Source organism: Ambystoma mexicanum, chromosome 10, assembly GCF_040938575.1.
Source record: "Ambystoma mexicanum isolate Mex_15411 chromosome 10, UKY_AmexF1_1, whole genome shotgun sequence".
In the NCBI taxonomy this organism is placed as follows: domain Eukaryota; kingdom Metazoa; phylum Chordata; class Amphibia; order Caudata; family Ambystomatidae; genus Ambystoma; species Ambystoma mexicanum.
The window spans coordinates 879,563,747-879,584,750 of NC_090932.1; the positions used below are offsets into that span (position 1 = coordinate 879,563,747).

Below are 21,004 nucleotides of genomic sequence, written 5' to 3' on the forward strand. Positions count from 1 at the left end.
GACAATGATGATCCAGTGACATCGATCTTTTTGAAGTTGGGTTTTTAGTCTGGCATGGTCAAACTTGTCAGGTGCATTCTATGCCATAATCACGACTGTTGAAGAGCCACACTGACTGCTTTTTTAGGCTGATTTTGTGTGGCATTCAAAGTCTCGGACTATGACAATTTGGAGTAGGAGTATCACTGCTGCAAAATTTCTCCTGGGAGCTGCTCTGCCGCCCACCACCATCTTTTTCACTCGAGTGGTTTCACCCCAAACCCTCCTTGCTACGCACTCATGAGGGGTGTGGCTTAGAGGGCTTGCAGACTTGTGTATTTTTTTTTGTTTGTCCAGTAACAAAAGATCGTCAGAAAAAAGACCCAATACCGTCTGATTTTTCAGTAAGGTCCAAAAGGCCAAAGCGAAACACTGTCCAAGACTGTCTCTCATCTAAAGTCCTTTGTGATTGAGATCACAACCAGCTTAGTTCTGTGTCGTGGCCTAATGCCTGGCCGTTGTCAAAGATTTTTTTTCTCAACTAATTGTTGCAGTTGTATGACCATTTGCTGGGCCAGGAACGAAAAGTTGGAAATTGGCCGATTATTTGACAAATCAAAGTTCTCTGCTTTGCATTCTTCACAGTGCTGTAATAATAGCTGAATTGGGGGACATTTCCCATGCTGAAAGGGAGTTGTATCGCTTGGAATCAAATGATTAAAGGCATCTTAACTAGCTTTGACATTAGTGAACACTAAATGTTTGCATATTATTCGCAGCTTGCCTGGCCATGAATCCCCATTGGTCTGCCCCAATCAACATCAACAGTACATCTTCCCGTCTGCTTCATCCTATAGGTCTTCATCAATGTTCCGGTGTGACCTTGAAACTTGTTCTGGTGAGGTGGTGACCCGTAGGAGGCCCACCATGTGGGATTCTTCACCGGCTTGGGCAATCCTGTCCCTGTCCTCTCCTTTCAGAATTGTAGCGTTAAATGGGCAGCCCAGTTAATGCAGGAAATTATATTGTAGTTTTATATTCAGGGTTGTATAATCATCCAGGCAGTGATATTTATTTTGAACAGCTTTTCACTTTAATAATTTCCTTTCTGATTAGCTTGTCCCACATTCCTTTTTACCCGAGCCTAGATATCTGTGTCGAATTCTATTCAGGTAGGAGTGCATTGCTTGTTAACCTTATGAAGAGTAAAGGGCTTCAGACCTATCCCCCAAAAAGGAAAGGTATGCCCTTTTTCTAAATAGCAGGTCGCCATCCTTGTTCTTTAGTTCAGTGAGCCGATTTGCTTGTGTCCTAGTTCTTATTTTTTTTTTTTTTTAGTTTAGATGCGAGGTGGATGGGGGGAGTGGGGAGTGTGTCTCAAACTCCTCATAATGCACTTTTTCAGTCTTAAGAAGTGCTAATCTGGCTTTTAGTTTTGATAGTACTGTTATGCTCGGACACCTGGGAGATGGCCGTGTCCTTACGGATCACACCTTTACTTCCTTTCTAGCGGTTTCATTTTCACCGCCATTTTAGATGACCACAATTCTTTTGCTTATTCTTTCTCTAGCAATTTCCCTTGGGGTGGACTTTTGGGACTCCAACGCATTCGATCGTCTGGTCCTATGGTGGTGTTCAGAGTTATAACACCCATGTTCCCTCCTGCGGCTCACAGAGTAGAGCTGGGTCTTGTAATGGGCGAGGTTCAGACAGACACAAAACCTCATTCAGCTTTTCCTCATCTTTATTTTGGTTGTCACAATAGTTACCGGTAGAGCGTGTAAAACCAGGGGTTTCTTTGTGAAAAAGTCAAAGGAAAAAGGCAAAATGGTGGTTTTGTTGTAATCTACCCTGTGCTCCCTATCTAGCATAATGACTGCAGCATGCGTGTCTAAATATAATTGCAGAAAGAGGCGCTGCATCAAGCCCCAGAGTCCTCCACCTCCCCTCCCCCCCGCCCCACCCCCCGTCCCTTTGATCAGGCCTGTAAATGATAGATTTGCTCTTCAATGGCAATTTTTTAAGTCTTCCATTTTGCCCATCACCATCCTCCATACTTGGTTCACTTTGCTTAAGAGGCACTGGTGTCTTGTTAAAGTGATGCTGAAGAACTTATATGCCACATTCCACCTCATCAAGTTGAGGGCCCATTGCTGCGAGTTCCTCCTTAATTTACCCCATCCTCGCATTGATTACTTTTTAATTGTAGCCTGCAATTCCGCCGTGAACTTGCTGCCTAATTCTTCTTTCTATGACAATGCATCAGGCTGGAAGGTGCTGCTTAGTAAAGGGGCTGGGCCTGGCATGAGTGGTTCTCTCCGATCATGTTCTCTTCCCTTTGGGATTGCCCCCCTCCCCCCCAATGCGTTCTTTCTCTTTGTATTTGTTTTATTTATAACGCGCAGACCATCAGGCCCGGAGGCATCAGGACACAATGTGTACAAGGTTACAGATCTGCATATATACAGGGATAACATTACATAAAAAATGGGCGACTTAACAAGGATTCTATCTACATATATTACAGTGGTTTCAGTGCCGCTAAGTAATAACAGAGGTCAGCAGGTCAGGGTATGTAAGACCAAGGCGCTGAGAAGGACTTAAAGCTGGTCGAAAAGCCAAGATCTAGTTTTGGCTTTGAATGTGTAAGAGTCTTCAGCTCTGATTGTAGCAGGGAGGGAGTTCCATAGCTTGGAAGCTGGGACAGGGAAGCTTGAGCCCCCTGCTTTTTGCAGTTTAAATCTAGGGATCGCTAGACAGTGGGACTGGGCAGTTCTTAGTGATCGGGAGGTCGAGTGGCGTGACAGTCGACTGCCGAGGTAGATAGGGGCCTTATTAGCCAGGCATTTGTGCGTAAGGGCGAGTGTTTTAAGTGAAATTCTCTGCTTGACAGGTAGCCACTTTAAATTAGTTCTAGATTCTGTGATATGGTGGTTGCGGGGAATTTTTAGGGCAGCACGAATGGCCTTGTTTTGGGTAGTTTGGAGTTTATTCAGGTTCTCTTGGCTAGTGCCTAGGTAAAGAGCACTGCAGTAATCAATTTTTGCCATGATGAGGGTTCTAGCTAATGTGACACTGTTGAAGGTGGTAAGAAATGGTCTGCAGGCTGCAATGAGTTTGCATGTGTATGCAGAAGCAGATCTGACAGCATTTGTTTGTCGGGTTAATGATAGGGTAGCGTCAAGGTAGAAACCTAACGTTTTAGTATCTTTTGAGACTCGAATGTTGTTACCGTCTATAGTGAATGACTGATAGGACGATTCTAGTCTGCTCAGGCGTTGTGCAGTGCCCGAGATCAGGAGCTCCGTCTGGTCGTCATTTAGGCACAACTGGTGTTGGGCCATCCAAGCTTGGATGACCAGGTAGACGTTGTTAAGGGCCTTGGTGTCAGCTAGATAATCCCCTGTGATGGGAATGAGTATCTGGGTGTCGTCCGCATAGTTAGTGTAGGAGACACGCAGATAGTCAAGCACATCAAAGAGTGGTTTCGTGAAAATGTTATAGAGTGCAGGTGACACGCAAGATCCCCGAGGTACACGAAAGTGAATTGGGGAAGGGTCCGCGACTGCGGATGGGGCAAAGACTCTCATGGATCTATTGCTCAAAAAGGATTTGATCCAGGCCGCAGCAGAGGATGAGAAGTTGGCAGCAGAGTGGAGGTGCTTGCAAAGGATCTGGTGGTTGACCAAATCAAATGCGGCTGAAAGGTCGAGAAGTAGTAGCATTGCTAGTTTGCCCTGATCCTTTAATACCTCAATTTGGGTTTTTAGGTTTATTAAAGCAGTCTCCGTCCCGTGTCTGGGCGGAATCCGGATTGTCGTAGACCTAGCAAGTTGTTGGATTCCAAATAGTTTTGGATCTGAAGGTATGCAGCACGGTCTAATATCTTAAGCAGAAACGGAACTGTGGTGATAGGTCGGAAGTTAGTGGGTATGCTTGAGTCTAGGGATGGTTTTTTAAGCAGTGGGATCACCCAAGCGTCCTTAAGGATGTCCGGGACAATACCTGTTTTAAAGGAGGAGTTGATGAAGGCTGTAATGAATGGGACAAGATCATGCGCTGAACCCTTAATAATAGGGGCTGGGCAAGGGTCTCCTTGGCAGTTGGATGGCTTAATTCTCAGAATGATATTTTCTACCTCTGTAACGGTAAGCGGTGAGAATTGAAATGGTTTGGTATTAGCAGTGTCTAGAGGGGGGGGCCCTAGCAGGGGAGTGTGAGCGGTTGTCATGCTTCAGGCTGTCCTGCTTAGCTTTAATTTTCGCTTGGCTGCTTGAATGTTGGCACACCATTTACTATCTTTCATGCAAGTGTCAGGGGGTGCGACTGGAGTTTCAAGCTCTTTTAGGATTTTGAAGAGCTCCTTTGTGTTCGAGTCAGCTTGCAGAATGCGGTTGTTAAGAGATTCCTTTTTTGCAGTGATGATGGCATCTTTATAAGGGAGTGAGGCAAGAAGAAAACCATCTTTGTGCTCGTCAGAAGGGTGGCTTTTCCATCGATTTTCAGCACAACGTTTAGCTTTGCGGAGCATTCTTAACTGTGGGGTGAACCATGAATTAAGATGTGCTTGTAGTTTAGCCTTCCTGAGTTTGATGGGTGCTATAGAGTCAATGGCCGTTAGCATTGTTTGGTTGTAGGTGTCTGCTAAGGAAGTAGGATCAGAGCAGGTGTTGGTGGCTGCATTAAGGGATGGGAGTAACAATGGGAGGAGTTTCTCCTTAGTTATGTCTTTTTTGCTTCTAGTCGGGAGTGGTGGGGCTATTGGTGTCGGAGTTCGTGGGGTTGCTTCAATGTTAAAGGTTATGATGTGATGGTCAGACCATAAGCAGGGGGTGTTGTTAAGAACCTTAATATTGCAGTTGGAGCCAGCTAGCCAGTCAAGTGTTCTACCTTTGATATGGGTAGGTTATTTAATGTATAAGGTGAGGCCGAAGTCAGTTAGAACATTCTCCAGGTCAGTTGCCACAGGATCTTTTAGGTCACCAAGACCTAAGTTAAGGTCGCCTAGGATGATTGATTGTGAATTGTTTTTAGGTTTGTGGAGGAGGAGAGTGGAAATTTCACTGACAAAGGTCGGTGCACTACCGGGGGCCTATAGATAAGGTGCAAGGTGGCCGTTTGGTTGGGTGTTAGTGCTAGTTTGACAGTGACTCAGCTGATACGAGTTTGGAGTCGGGTACCACTCTTAGGTCAAGAGCATTTTTATTGATGAAGGCCACACCACTGCCTCGGGAGTGGGCAGTGGTACGGTCACATCGTGTGATGCCGTAGTCAGGCAGTATGGCCAATGATAGTGAGGGGCCAGAAGCGGCATGAAGCCATGTTTCGGATATAGCTATGAAGTCAAGGTCAGACGTGGTGATCAGGTCAGCTATGTCTAATGCGTGTGCGGTGAGAGATCTGGAGTTAATCAGGGCACCCTTAAACATGGGCAGTTTAACCCCTGTGGTAGTAGATTTGCATGTGGTAGTAATTGAAGGTGATCCAGGTGGTGAGAGTGAGGTTTGCGTCGTGGCGTTGTTGCGGGAGTGTCGTAGGCGGAATCTGGTGCCTAGTCTCTTATTTCTGAGAGAGAGGGGGCATGGTTGGTTAGATGTGGGTTTTCTAGCGAAGTGTTCCAGCCATAGTGCTGGGTCATTAAGGTATTGGTTGATATGGCCTACAGTGGCTGCTGCCGGGCTCATTCTGGGAGACACAATTGGTCGTGCCTGGAGATGTAGGTTCCGAGATGCAAGACTGATAGGAGGCTGATCGAGTTTAACCCAGAGGGGGAAGGTTGTTACCGTAGGTAACTGAGTAACTTGGGCAAGCCGTAGGGCTAGAGTGTAGGAAAGTGGAAGGAGTGCACTGACGTGCATTATGGTAGTCCTGGTTACCTGAGTAGGGTACCTACGGAATTGCTCACGCAGGTCAAGATAGGGTATCCGTGACCAAAGCGGCAAGTGGGTACAGATGCACAGATTGGACTAAGTGTCAGCAAATATAAAGTAAAAAATATAAGTGGTACAGAGTGAGCCAAGCCTAGTGTTGACTAAATAACATCACAATAAGTTGTGGTCCTGCTAAATACAGCGCGGTTAGGTTGGAATGTCGTGCACAGCAAGTAAACAGTGCAGGATGCACCAAGACCGGGGACAGGCTGTTGGACCAAGGGTTTAGGCAGCGCTGTGTGCAGATAGGTGAAAGCCAAGGTGGATGTGTCATAGAGAGCAGCAGGGGCATGGAATGGCCAAGCACGGAAACCTAGATTCGATTTTAACAGTGAGATGCAGTGACTGCGAAGCCAGGAAGGCACTACAGTCCAATGCATAAACAGGGGACACCTAAATTCGATTTTAGTAGTGAGAGCCAGGAAGGCACTACAATCAGATGCATAAACAAAGGACACTTAGATGAGAGTTGCCAGTGAGTGCCACTAACAGAGGGATAGTCACAGAGTTACAGCAGATATCGTGTACACTAAATGCAGGTAATTTAAGATATAATGATTATTAACCTTGAATCGCTTTGAATGGTTACCGTGCCTAACCCGCTAAGAATTACCCAGATAGTTGCAGTTTGCACCCTAGAGGTGTCCTGCAAAAAGGTGTTACAGCAGTGGATCACTATTCAGCAGTGGCTAGGAGCTCCTGCTCCTGCTTTGAGCGTTCGATGTTAATGGATCCATGTCTGCAAATTCTTAACGTTAGTGGTCTTGCGCCTTGCGCAGCCGCAGACAGGCAAAGACAGGTTCGGATCCTTAGTGGTGATCCTTTGTGGGGCTGATCCGGCTAATGCCTTCTGGTGGATGCCGCACCCGGAAGTAGGCTGGGAGCTGATGGAACGGCAAATCGGCTGCTGAATAGCGTTGCTAGGCAACGTGATGCCGACGAGTGAGCGCTGCCATTTTAGGTCACACGCGGTGATCACGGCCCAGGTTCAATTCCGGGCACATCAGAAAAAAATGTGGGCAAGTGCATCTGCGTTTCTGCACAGATGCAGGGGAGGCAGGGAGGCACTGGACACCTACCCCAGCATTGTTTACATCCTTGGCTCCTTAACTTGCCTGCCTCAGAAGAACTGGAGTGCTTCCATTAGGAGCTGCCCTTTTGCAGGTTATTGACCCCTCCAGTGGGCAATTGCTACCAGTAGTCCGTGCACCCTGTGGTCCTGCAGAGCTGTGCCATCAAGTGTAACCGGGTTCAGAGCAGAGTCTTCATCTGCAGATGGTTTGTTGAAGGAGACGTCTGCTGCTAATCCAGACATGTTTCACCTCTACCGATTGAAGATACATTGCAAGTGATCAAAGACAAAGTTGCGACGGAAGGCAGACTGAGTCCAGTTGAAAACCATTTTCAAGCTCAGTCATTGATAGAAACCTTTAAAAAATGTTCAATGCACGTTTTTTGGGTTTGCCTGATAGGTGAAGCTCATACTGGAGTGGTGGGAGAGTACCTGCTTTTTTCTGTACATTAAGGGTTATTTGGGGAAGGAGGTGTTGGAGGTGAAATGACAGAGGACGACCTTAAGGGAAAAGTGACCTTAAGGATGACGGGGAAAGGGGACTGCACTGGAAGAAGGGAGGAAGCGCTACTAGAGCATGGGAAAGTCAGTATGATGTAGAGGGAAATAAAGAGAGGTCACAGCCTCCAATGGCTATGCCTGGTTTGTGGCCTTAAAACCGAACAATCCACCATATGCAATCCCATCCCACTAGAGAATGGTACAACAATTGGCGATGAGGAGAAACGCACCCACACATGCTCACAAGCCCAGGAGCGTCTTTTGATGGTCCCCGCCGATCCCGGCCTCCTGCACTGAACTTCACCAAACTCGGCGTCCTGCGAAGCTTGCCGCCGATACCGGCATCTTACAGTGAACCCTGCCTACTATGGCGCCCTGCGAGGTTCTCCGCCCGATCACGGCATCCTGTATTGGCGAGCCCGGCAGAGGACGGTAACGGCATCTGCACTTCCACAAGGCATAAAAAAAATAGACATTCTGTCCTCTCCCGATCCCGGCACGAGTAGTAGGCATGGTAGTCAGCCATTTCAGGCCCTCCATGGCACACCCCCGGAGTGGGCGCCTCTCTGCAATTACTCAGTCAGTGAGTGAGCAGAACGTGACTCAAATAGCACCTCTTTGGATTATGATTACTCCTGAGCCGCCTTCCCACTGGCTTCATGTCTTGATGCTGTACTCTTTATTTCCCTGCTTGTTTCCTTCCTCGCTCGATCATGAACTCTTGGAGAGTAAGCAATGGTGTGCTTTGTGTATGTGGAGAATTGAGGGGGCGAGTGGCTTTTTATGCCTGGCTAGTAGCTCGCAGCTTGCCATTGTCTGTGTGTCTGTGTGTCTGTGTGTCTGTGTGTCTGTGTGTCTGTGTGTCTGTGTGTCTGTGTGTCTGTGTGTCTGTGTGTGTGGTTTCAGGTCCACTACAATTGTCTTGTCTTGTTTTGGATGACTGATGGCACAGCCTCAAATTGACAACTGGTGGCATGTACTGTCTTACAAATAATTGTACGGTGTGTACACACTCAAATGCAAAGGAGTTCATTTCTAACGGGTGTACAACACACGGAATGCTGTGTAGGCATTTTTTTTTAATATGTTGCCCCAGCTTCACAATGTCTGGACTGAGTAACTGAACATTTGGTGGCAATGGTATGAGACTGTATGGGATTTTGATAGCAGCAGCTGGTCTGTGACAGTCCATAGCCATTGTATGATGTCAGTACAATATCATATGATCACACCACACAGTAATGGAGTGGTTTCACGTCGACCTTCACATTCTGAGACCTGGTAATAAATTCTTAAACATGCAAACATCAATGGGAAAGTCGCATTTGGCAGGAGAGATGGAGGTACACACTCCAACCTCTATAGTGAAATGATATACTGTTAGAGCTCTCCTTCGTACAAATGCGCCAAATGTAAGTCAGATGGTATCTCCAAACTTGATTTATTGGTGAATGCCCTTAATGGTAACACGTGTTTCAGCAACACAACACGTGTTTTGGCAACACAAAAAAGTGCCTTTTTCAAACCAGGGCTGTTGGCTTGATATAACGTAATAATAAAGTTGCCCTCTGTTCTTGGTAAATTAATCGGGTTAAATCCCGTGCAGGTTAGAGCATCCGCGCCGTGTGAATCAACCGGCACTTGCAGCGTGACGTTCACAACGACCTGCTCGCAGCATCCTTGGCCTGCATCGTCTGGGAGAAGAACACCACTGTTATTCCTCCTTACCTGTTCTGCATCCAGCACCTCGCTCACTCCGGAATCTTCTCTAGACCTAGTCTTCCTCCGCCAGCAACATCCTAGAGAGGAGAGACCAGAAGGGAAATAATTAGTAAGCATTTGTCTTCCGACTTCATCATCTCCAGACTCCGCTACTTACCAAAGCTCTCCTGGAAGTTCGACTGCTGCCTGGACATCCTCCATCATACACTCTGCTTCCATCTGGCCGCATACCTTCCAGGACTTCTCGGCGACCTTTAAGGAAGGACAGCACAGGTTAGCCTTATTCAAAGACGCTCACAGCGCTGCGCTTTGCGCATTCTCTTACCTTCTCGAGCACTGCCCTCTCCATCAGCTCGACGTCTCCATCACCCTTCTGCATCAACAAGAGAAGGTGAAGGTCAACCGGGAAGTAACAATTGCGGACACTCATTCTTCAGAAAATCAAGATTTACCTCAAGAGTGGAGTCGCAGCCGGCCTGGACTCCCAACCACGACGCGCTCCGGCACAGAACGGCAGGATGGAGAGCGCACCTTAACGAAATGCAAGGTGAGGGAGGCTCCGAGGGGATCGCAAGGGGAACGCTTGGGAGGCGAGCCCCGGAGGAGGTGATTGTAGCTAAAACCGAACGCCGGTCTTCCAGGATAAGCCCACGGCAGCGTGAGTCCGCGGGGGAGGTGAACCAGCTCCAGAAGCGCTCCGGACCAGTCGGGTGGCTTCCCTGTGGATACAAGGTGAGCGTTCCATGTATTTGTAATTGCCTTGTGTACTCTCCTGCCAGGGCTTCTTATATTTACACAATGTTTCTCTCTGCTTCGAAAGTTGAACTTTCCCATTTGTTTAATATATCCTATTGATATATTATCGGATTCGGGTTCCCCATATATTTGCATTCCATACATTCACATACTGAATAGTGGTCTTGTTTGCAATTCACTTTCTCTATTCACAATTAGTCCATTTGCTTTATGTCTTTCTTTTGTTCGGTTAACTATTATTCTTGTTTGGCCTGCTTGCCTATTATTGTTTGGCATGCTTGCCGATACACCCTGGGGGCCCCACTATCCTTGGGTTGACTCACGGGCTCTTGCTGGCGTTTTCGAGCTTGTTCGCCGGCAAAGTTGGAATGCTTCTTTGCTCTCGTGACTGCTTTATCTTTGTTCCGATTTCTCTCGCATCTTTGCTTCAGAACGCCCACCTCGGTTCAGGCTCCATTCGGTAAGGTGCTGCTTTTCGTGGTCAGCGAATGCCCAGGATTCTTTCCCCGCTCCTGTCATTTCTACAGCACATCCCGACCTTGCAGTGTCTTCCTTCTTCCTAAATGGTGAGCCGCGCAGCTCCACCACAACAATCTGTGCTTCTCCTATTCTCGAGCCTCGCAGAGAGGTGAAATGCTTTCGTGACACCAGCTGCCTATAACACTTTGCCCCCGTCTTTTACATTTCCTGTACACAGGTGATTTTGGAAAACTAGAGCGCTCATTGGGCTCTGCACTGCTCTTTTCCTCTTCCTTGTCCCAATATTCGGGTGATTCTGGGAAAAGAAGTCCATTGTTGATGGTTGGTTAAAAAGGCTTAGATGAACAGTTTCAATAGTACCAAATGCAAATCAATTGTAGATGTACTATTTAGAACCGAAGATGGTGGTCTTCTAATGTCCACAAAGTAGACCAGAGTTGGAAGTTTGATCTAAAGGTTTCCTTATTCTTCCAGGGGGAGGTGTAGATGTATGATAATATACCATGAGGGTATTGGGTATGAGAGGATTGTCTTCATGGGCGAACTGGGGATACCATGTCTCATGCAATGAAGCCATGACATTTCCCCAGAAGTTGTGGCCTCCCATGTGATCGTCCTTCATATAGCTGCCCCCAGGGTGGTGATCGGGTAGTGGCTGCCGTCCATTGGTTACATGGGAGAAGGTCACTGCAGGGAGATCAGTGATGACTCCATTGGATTCATCACACCTGAAAAACATGGTGTTGGCACCTATGTGGCATGGGGAGGCCCAACTCAAAGTCCAAGCCCATCGGAACAGGAGGTTATCGGAATAAGAATCTATCTGTTTATGAGGTACTACCATTGAAGCACCTCGGACTAGGAGGACCATTAAGTGAAAGGTTGCAGAGTCACAATACCTCACACTGTGAAAGTGTGCATTAGATCCTTTTAAAATTGAAGTATTGCAGCGTTGAGGTCCTCAAACTACGAGGTCTGAGCCCTTTAAATTATGATGCATAGAATCCTTTCATACACGTAGGGTCACCGCCGTGTAAGGCAAGTGTAAGGTCGGCTCTGACTGATGAGGCGTCTATGCAAGAGCCCTTTGCTCAAGCTGTCCTCGCTTCCTCACTCAATGTGAGTCTTGAGAACAGAAAAGTAGAGCAAGTGATCGCTGTGCTTTTGTACCTTTTTGGAAGTTCTGTTTAACATGTAGCTCACTGATTCTTTCCTTCCAGGCTTAGCCCAGCTTGTCATTCTTTGACAGAAATATAGTGTGCCCCTTGATACTGTAAATAACACATTGTATTGAGAAGACCTATTGTGTGCATAAAAGGGGCATCATATATCTGGGCGTTCTAGTTACCTTGAAAGGCTGGCAAGGTTGTTATCAGTATTGCTGGTCATGCTCAGACAGACTGAGTGTGCCCTGGCATGTCTACCATGTCTCCATACCTTGCTTTCTCAAATGCATTATGCTCTAGCTCTATGGTGGCTGTTCTCCATGAAAATGTTGAAGCTCCTAGAGCCTGGTCATTCCTATTCAAGCCTGTGTAGCTGGTTGTGGCTCCGCACAGCCCACTCCAACCCACTCTGAGTTTCCATATCACACATAACTCTGCAATACAAGCTCTGCCTTTAGAAGATGATTCGCTGCTTAGTCATCCTCTGGGTGACAGAGTGGGCACGTGCCCATTGAGTGGTCTTTAAGAACGTGCCCATTTAGGGTCGACTTGATTACTCAATAGTCTAGTGTCTTGTCTCTCCACCTTGATATTTGGCGCTGTGTGCGTGGTTGACGACTGGTGCTCCCAACCAATGAATTAGGACAATGTGCCCCCCCCCCCCTCCGTCTCCCCTGAACTGTCCACATACATTCCTCCAGCGCAGCAGGACACACTGTTCAAATGACTATAAGACAATAAAGATCATTTGGGATCTCACAGGACTTTGAACTGAGTGAACTGCATGCAAATACACTTCTTTGAATGCAGGTTTCTCGTTGCAATTTTGATCCTTTCTGTTAGTGGACGAAATTGTAACACAAATCCGGGAAGGACCAGGTTTTTGTATTGCATTTACACCAGGTCTGGGGATGCTTGTGGTCTCATGCAGAAGGGATGTTGAACACGCAGTTCAGGCTGGGCTGCTCCTTTTTTTGGAGAGGGACCAAGCCTGATTTGCATATGGGTTTTCCCCTTCTGTAGTGGCTTGGCAGGCTAAAAAGCGATGGTCTGCCGGGTTGCCCAGAGCTGTGCCGGTGGTTAACATTAATTCTAAACTTTCTAGCCATCACCTTTTTGATTTTGCATTTACACCAAGGCAAAAACTATCACAAATGCCTTGCCCTAGGTATGTGCTGGTGGGAGGCATAACATGGATTCCTGCGGAATCTTTCATGTACAAATATTTGCTGATATCATAGGAGCTCCTCAGGAACTGCTCCCACATCAGAATTACTTGTGGGTGGAGATGCTTCTGTATTTGTCAGGCAGAGCGATTGTGGAGACTAGATTGTTAATTTAGATCTGTGCCCCCACTCCGTCCCACAAATACAGCACAATCGCAGAGTAAAAACATGTGTAAGACAGGAATGCATGTTTTTTGCTCAGCGCACACGGACGCATGCCATGGCTGAAAATCAGGTCTGATACCCTCCAGTTCCTCAGCCAAAGACTTGAATCAAATTAGCCTCCCTAAATTTAGCTCTCCGATGAGCACCCTTCAGTTCGTGGTGGCTTGACATTGAGGTGGAGGGGCTGGGGGCCAGGGAGGTCACTCGCCCTATCATAAGTTCTGCTCTGCACTCCTCTGTGGCTGCATTCTGTCCTGGCAATCTCTTTGCTCGGGCTTTCCAGATTCATTTTTCTCGTCTGCGCAGTTGCAGGGCAGCACTTCCTGGCTCCTGTTTGCCTTTCCACACCTGACCTAGCCAACGCTTACTGATTGTGCTGTGTCTGTGGAAGCCTCTTGCCAGCCTCCAGCTCCCCCGCCCCCATTCTCCTCCCTACACATAACCAAACCCTTCCAATATACCCTGTTAATGACCCCCCCTCATTATCAAGGACCTGCACAGGCAAGGGGTGCTGTTATTTGTGGTCTCCTCATTTATATGATCCGGGGAAACTGGTGTACATTTAGAAGTTCATTGGGATAGTTGAAGTGTCAATCCTTGATCTGCAAGCTACTAAAGGGAGGAGCGTCAAGGTGGACATTGGCTAATGTTAACGTGTGCGTGGCCTCTCACCTGATCCTCGGGGTTTCCCTTGTGGGTGGGTCCAGAGGTAGAATTGCGGTCTGTTCATGCATGACCTTTTGCCTAAACACTTTGTTCTGCTTTCTTTACAGATTTACCTCTCCCTTTGTGTTGTCATGTGACAGACGGTTTTATGCAAGTCAGCAAGAGCAGGTGTGTACTTGGACACTGATGAGGTGCATTCTATACCACACACACACCCAATCATCCACCCCCCCTCCCTCTACTGTCTCTTCCCCTCCCCCACCACCGCCCTGCGGTTCTAGCAACACCATAGTTGTCATCACATGACACTTTACTTCTGTAACTTTTGACCTTGTGAATACAAGTTCCCCTACATTTGTCAAAAACCTCATCTAGCCACATACATAAGCCAAATTTGATGAATTACAATGACGGTTTAACATAACAAAAGTGTGCAAAAATGTGTTTTTTGTTTTCCAAACACAAAAAACAGGATTCCAGGAATGCAGAACTCGAAATTCTCCTTCAATTGTCAAAAAGGTCACCATACAACTAGCCCTTATGAGGAACTTGTATCAAATCAGCCAAAGTTGAGATACTCACTCACTTTTAAAAATTCCAAATGTCTGTAGCCCAGACCTGTCCACTAGGTCTTGAGTGCACGGAAATGTGTATGTGTGCACATTATTTATGTGCATCCAGACCCACACCAAACGTGGCCCTTCTCGCCCGACCTACCCCATCTGTTCCCGCAATCACTCCCACCTCTGCCTTCACATAGTCTAATGAACACATCCTGCATAGGGAGTTCAGGCTCAACTTTCTCACTATGGAAGGCTAAGTATTACTCTACTTTGATCGCCTACTTCCAACTACGGCGACACCCTGCCTTACGTGAACTAAAATAGCCTATCCCAACATTACATGGAAACAATTCTTCACCTTTTTGATATGAAGGTGCAAGGCCTTTTTTAATTTTACTCTTCTAGTGTAACCACTCCATTCCCTTACCTCCTGTTACCAACAACATTCATCTTTATGTACAGGCCATTCATAACTTTGCCACTCTTGGCTCAGGCTTGGCAGTCACAGAATCAAAACTCTGGGGTTTGCCCTGGGGTACAATGTATAGTGATGCCCAAATAAGCCCCCAAACATCTAGGATTGCCCAAGCATACAGTCGATCCCTCGTGCATCCTACATTACGTTGTGTGCTCTCCTGCAATTCTCCAAATGCGCCTGGGAAACTTAACCAAATTATCAGACCACTTTACCACATGTGCACCTATGGTCCACTTAACAGGGCTGACGGGCTGTCATGCTGTCACAAAACATTCTTCCTCGCTGCATCACTGCTTCCTTGTGCTTGCCACATCCATGTCCCACTTCCCCATCCTTTTATCCCCATGCTCCTCTTATTCCAGCAGTCAAAGGTCTGGATACTCCTGGCGGAAGCATAGTACGCCACTCCCTGGACAAGGCCAGGCACTCTGCCGCTACTACTACTTATCACAGTATAAAAGCATATGAACATGCCCCAACACGCGCATTAAAGCTTGGAACGCAAGTGTGTGCGAGCTGCATAGACGACGGGCATGAACAATACTCTCTGAATGGGACTGCCTACACCCCACCCCGTCACCATGTTAAAACCCTGCATGCACACACTACGACGTTCATTCATTCACAATGTTTTTTTGGGTGAGTTTTTCCCCATTTCTTTTTCGAAAAAACTCCTAAAAAAATATAGTGGGTTGTGCGTAAGGGTATATAAGTGGTGTGGGGGTCGGGAATAGTGTAAAATTAATAGGGCAGTGGAGAAAATTGCTGTTTTCAGTACGTTTTTTTCTGGAGAAAAATGAACACTGTTGACGAATGAACATAGAACCAGCACACACGCTCTAGTGGTGTAGGGAGTTATGGCAATGGTGTAGTGACGCGTGGTGCACTTTGTTTATAGTGGGTAAATGGCCAACGTGCACTGTGCCGTATCGTTTTGCATTTCCAATGTGTGCAGGCTTCACAGTTTCATAAGTGGTAATTGCAACTTTTTTTTTTAGAAATGGTTCAACTGATGTGAAACAATGTTTACTTTGCGATTGCGTGACTAAAGCTCGTTCGGTGAGGAGAGCTCCGTGTGCAAATCAGATACACGTATAAATAAATACCCAACGGGTTCATTCTGTTATGAGTAACACAAGCATGTTCCATGGGCTCCTTTTCGTCGCATATCATGACGTGTAGCATGTTTTTATTACATCATTTATAGTAAAATAGGTTTTCATATTGCCAACAGGGACTGCAGCCTCAACCCTTTGTGCGTGCGCCACCCGTTTGCTACTCGTGTGCAATTGCGCCCATGATTTACTTTTCAGATGTACCTAACCTTTTACTCCTTGTTGCTATAATTGTTTGTTTGTGTTTGTATTGCAGGTTGTTGGCAAAGGTGTCCTGGTTACCGGCTGCGACTCCGGGTTTGGATTTTCTGTGGCCAAGCACCTGCATTCCAAAGGCTTCACTGTCTTTGCCGGGTGCCTTCTAAAGGCAAGTGCATGGCATAGTGACGATATCTGTGAATGGAAGTGCATGGCATAGTGACGATATCTGTGAATGGGAGCGCATGGCATAGTGACGATATCTGTGAATGGAAGTGCATGGCATAGTGACGATATCTGTGAATGGGAGCGCATGGCATAGTGACGATATCTGTGAATGGGAGCGCATGGCATAGTGACGATATCTGTGAATGGGAGCGCATGGCATAGTGATATCTGTGAGGGGAGCGCGTGGCATAGTGACGATATCTTTGAACAAAATGTAATGTTGCAGAAGAGAACATAAAACTGACGCCATTTCTTTAGGCATGTTCCAGATCATTCATCAGCTTTTTATACAGTTTTAATTCTCTATTCACCAAACTAGACCCACAGTATTTAAAGCGGATATATTTTCACTGCACAAAAGCACACGTGTTGTGTATAATATCCAGTCGACTGTAATTCCGAGTGCTGTACATGTTAGTATGGTAAAATTGGAACTCGTGGGCAAGAATTCTACTATGTCAATTAACCAGCATTCATGTGTAAATAATGGCAGCATTTAAATGGCTCTGGAGGGGTCCAGTCCTAAAAAAACAAGCAATGGCAATGCCAACAGTTTGGGCTTTATCATATGTCATTCCTCAGTGTCCCTCCTCATATGCCATTCCTCCCTATCTGTACTCCAATGCAATCGTTTCAGCTTAGAGGTGTCGCAAGCAACTCCTATTGGCCCAAACTAAAAGGCCATATGATTTACAGGAATGCATAAACATAATCCAACAGATGCATTATTTGCACCGGAGCTGCATATAGTTATCACACCGCACAACTGCACAGTGATATGCTGTACGCGTTATTACACCTGCCTGTGTGCAGTGGCTCTCATGTTCATTAGCGTTGTCAATTAAAAACATACTCTGCACCTGTTGATGCAAATAATCGTGTAAATTAAAGTTCGTTTGGCAACCTGCAACTTTATGGATGTACATTTCAAGATATGCACACTTGTGTTTCGGTCAAATAAGCAGAGCAGGGCGTTGTGCAACCAATATGTTAAGGTTCGTAAAGCCTCTATGCCATACCACAAATCTCCCATGCCTGCAACTGTAGTTTATCATCCCAGATTACATCCAAACAACGTTCAGTACAAAGTCATAACAGTCAACTCACCCTCATTTGGAGGGCGACCCCCTCCTGGGACTAATTTCACTGCAGTAGCAAGATTGGTGCATCCCATAGACTTCAATAGGATTACCAACCCAAGAAAAGGCACCACCCTTCAAAACGGGTTGCCTCATTGTGATCATGCACCAAAACATTGAACGTGCAACTCTTTAGAGACCCAACTGCTTGAAAGGTGTCCAAAGTTGCTCACAAACTGTTGGCATTTCTGGGGAACTAGGTATGATGGACACGAGCTGTTCACCTAAACACTAATATCCCCAATACAAAACGTGCATAAAGAGAAACTGGAACATAACATTTAAATGAAAACGTTAAAAAATAGCCCGGGGTGGGACAAAGATGAACAGGGTTAGTCCATTAGATGGAGAGAATGAAGAGGGATGTAAAGAAATGGTTACACCAATGGGAATAAACCGGAAAGACGAATGAGCATGGAACGAAGTATATGTTGACACTTCTAAAAGCAAGAACAATAAACAAACCACAAATAAGGAACAAAGCGCAACAATTGATTTTTAAAAAAGTAAGCAAAATGTTTGCTAAAACTCTGAAAAAGCATTTTAGCAATGCTGTATTGCCTCAAATGTGCCCCGGAAATCAGGCAAAACAAAATGATCCAAAATAGGAGTTAGTGTGTCGTTTGTATGAGTTGTGCTATTTCTGCTCCACTGCGCACTTCAAGTAGACCATACATGCCAACGCCCCCATTGCATTTGGGGGATATTAATCCAGTGCTCTTATTTTTCGTTGCATTGGGGGACTTGTAGTCCTAGATTTAGAATTGTGAAAATACAGTGGTACAAGTCCCAAAATGCAAAATTAACAGCGGGACGGACTAAAATCTCTTGCACAGAATGGGACATGTTGGCATGTTTGCCCATGGTTCAAGCAAGGCTAATAAGGTAGCAACAGGGATGAGCCGAATCCGCCACCTGTGTGTGGGTCACGGTGCAAACCCAATCACTTGAGCAGTCCTGTGTTTACCTTTACTTTCTGGCACTTGTACTCCTGCATTAACAGTTAAAAACAGCAGTGAGCGCATCAGGATGGAAGTCAAAGATGGCGCAGGATGAGTGATGCAAGTATCACACTGACCGATTATCAGACAACTTGAGCCATCTGAAGAGGACAGAGTGGCCTTCGCCAATGACGACACCCTAAGAAACCGCACCCTTCAGCAGGCAGCAAGGAGTCCGAGCACTCACCCAGCACTCTTCAATATCTGCTTCTGCGTTGTTTGGTGCACGAAGAAAAGGGCATTCCGTACAAGGGTTTGTTGATCCAAGTCAGGAGCTTGTACCCAGCATGTATTCCACTGCTGCCAGTATCGCCCCTGAGCGCATTCTGACCCGGCAGCTAATGGCCATGCACAAAATGACCAATCGCAAGAATGCACTGGGTTGCATCACCCATTTCTACACAGGCTGCGCCGAATAGAAGGGGAGACACAGCTAACATGAACCAAATGACGGGACAGCTGGATACCTCCACCCACAACACTCCCTTTTGCTTGGGCCCGAGAATGCCCTGGAGCTTAAAATGAAAAGCCTAGTGTGCACCTACTGCAGAAAAGCATCATCCTAAAGGGTATCTCTCCATGTAATCTGTACAGTCAGTGCCATAGTGCAAGGAAATAAGCTCCTTGGCGGATCACACAAGCAGGTTCAGGCACCCCTTAATTTTAGTCAACGTACGCTTCCAAAATATACATTAGATACCAGCCAGCACATTGCATAGAGATGCGCCCATATCCGATATCCTGCGAAGTTCTATGCATAACACAATGCAATGTTACCTGTTGCCTAATGTACACATGTTGACATGAATATAATCACACCTAAATATTGGAACGATGCATTTCGCAAACACAATACCAGCACAAGGTTGTTCGAGGTAACGTGGCGGATGCAATGCAGAGACTCCCTGCAGGGCTGGTGGGTGGGGAGGCACCCTTCCCAAACACCGGGGAACAAGAGGAAGGGGGAGCCACGGAGGAGACATGACACCCAGTTCTCTTTAAATTGTGCGGGCGGGCAGGCACTTCTGTCTGACGCTCTGCTGGGCTCAAATGGGGCCTTAGCGTGCTTAAAAGCTGGTGTGCATTAGTAATGCTACGAGCTGCCACAAAACATGGCTACAGAAAGTTTATTTAAAGTTCATATGTGGCTTTTGGAAATTGTTCCCTTTGGTGCAAAGAATTTTATGAATAGGTAAATACATGAAGCACAAAGTAAGTTAATACAAATAATACAATTTTCTCCTGCGGTCAGGGACACATTTATTTTACGCAGCAGAATTCTTCTTTTGTAAGATCTTCTGTGCAATAGCATCTTGAAGCGTCTCATGTGCTCGATGGACTTACCAATAATGATCTCGGACCCAAATAAGCGCACAGACTCAAAGACTATGGCAAAGTACTACTTTATTGTCAGCTCAAATAAAGTGGGGCAATATGGTGAACAGCTAGTCCTAGTCCAGGCACTCGCACTTACATTTTGATTACACAAAGGCTTGTTACTCCAATGTGCGTCAGCTATGACATCATCCTATGTGGCAAACAACAAAAAACTATCGAGGGGAGGGATTGGTTAGGGGAACACATATACTTATAGTATGTGTAAGTGTTAATAACATCATTGGCTGCCCTTTATCTAGCAGTACGCCTTGAGCTACCTCGAAAATACGTACAATACTGATTATAGCAAAATACTAACAGCAGATTGGCTTTTGCAACATGGTATAGCATGCTGCTCCAGAAATCTCATGATTGCTTGGCATAGTCTCCCAACCTTGGACATTTGGCTCGCTAGCAGCACGTGAACAAAACAAAACCCAGATGCAGAGAGCAATGTCGGACTACTACCCACTTGCCCAATTAGTCCATCTCTCATCGGTCAGGCCCCAATCGAAGAGTTTTCCTTTGTAGTTGACCTTGCTGACTGTTTTCTTCTCTGGGACTTTAAAGGGAGTCAAGGTACACCACTATCTTCGTCTGAGGCCTAATGAATAGACCTTGTCTTCTGTTCTTGCACCACGTGTTAGTAGACCACAAATATGTCAATGGCATCCTTTTATTTACTGCTATTTGATTTAATTGTGCTGGGTGCTATTACTCCTCTTGGTCTCTGGAGACCTGGTTGGTCCACCTTACATATGCTTTTTGCATCTTTAATTGTCCACTACTTGACACTTGCAGATGTTTTTTTCCTTCATCTTAATCTAACATAAATGTGCCGTTCGTTCTTAGTTTATCCTGGTTAACTGGTTAACTCCCTCTGTGCTTTCCAATTATGTCCTCCTGCATCATCCTTGGTCTTAGTAAAACAGATTTTCTTTGTCTTTCGCACAAAGCTGTTTCTGCAGCGGCTCCCAGTTCTGCAGTCTCGCTTTGTCTCTGAGGTAGTTTCAACACGATCCGATGTCCATCTTTTCATCATGGCTGCTCTATTTACATTATAGTTTCTATTGCAGCAAGCTTCTATATATCTCATCTACCTTGCATTTCTGCATATTTACATTTTTTGTGCTTCATCTCACTCATCTTTTCAACATAGACAGTTTCATCTCTTTAGACTTGATTACTTTACTTCAATTACACCTACATTCTTTAAGTATCTGCATATCATTTCTGTGCATC

At 46.0% G+C, this 21,004-nt stretch overlaps 1 protein-coding gene across 1 annotated transcript in view; it reads left to right on the forward strand.

The window, feature by feature from the left end:
• BDH1 (3-hydroxybutyrate dehydrogenase 1) overlaps nt 1-21,004 on the forward strand; it is a gene marked incomplete at its 5' end in the record, with an annotated part of 252,875 nt that overhangs the window by 51,357 nt on the left and 180,514 nt on the right. The window contains one exon of the mRNA XM_069620231.1: nt 16,076-16,186. Within this exon, the coding sequence (XP_069476332.1) occupies nt 16,076-16,186 (111 nt within the window). The remainder of the gene's footprint in view (nt 1-16,075; nt 16,187-21,004) is intronic.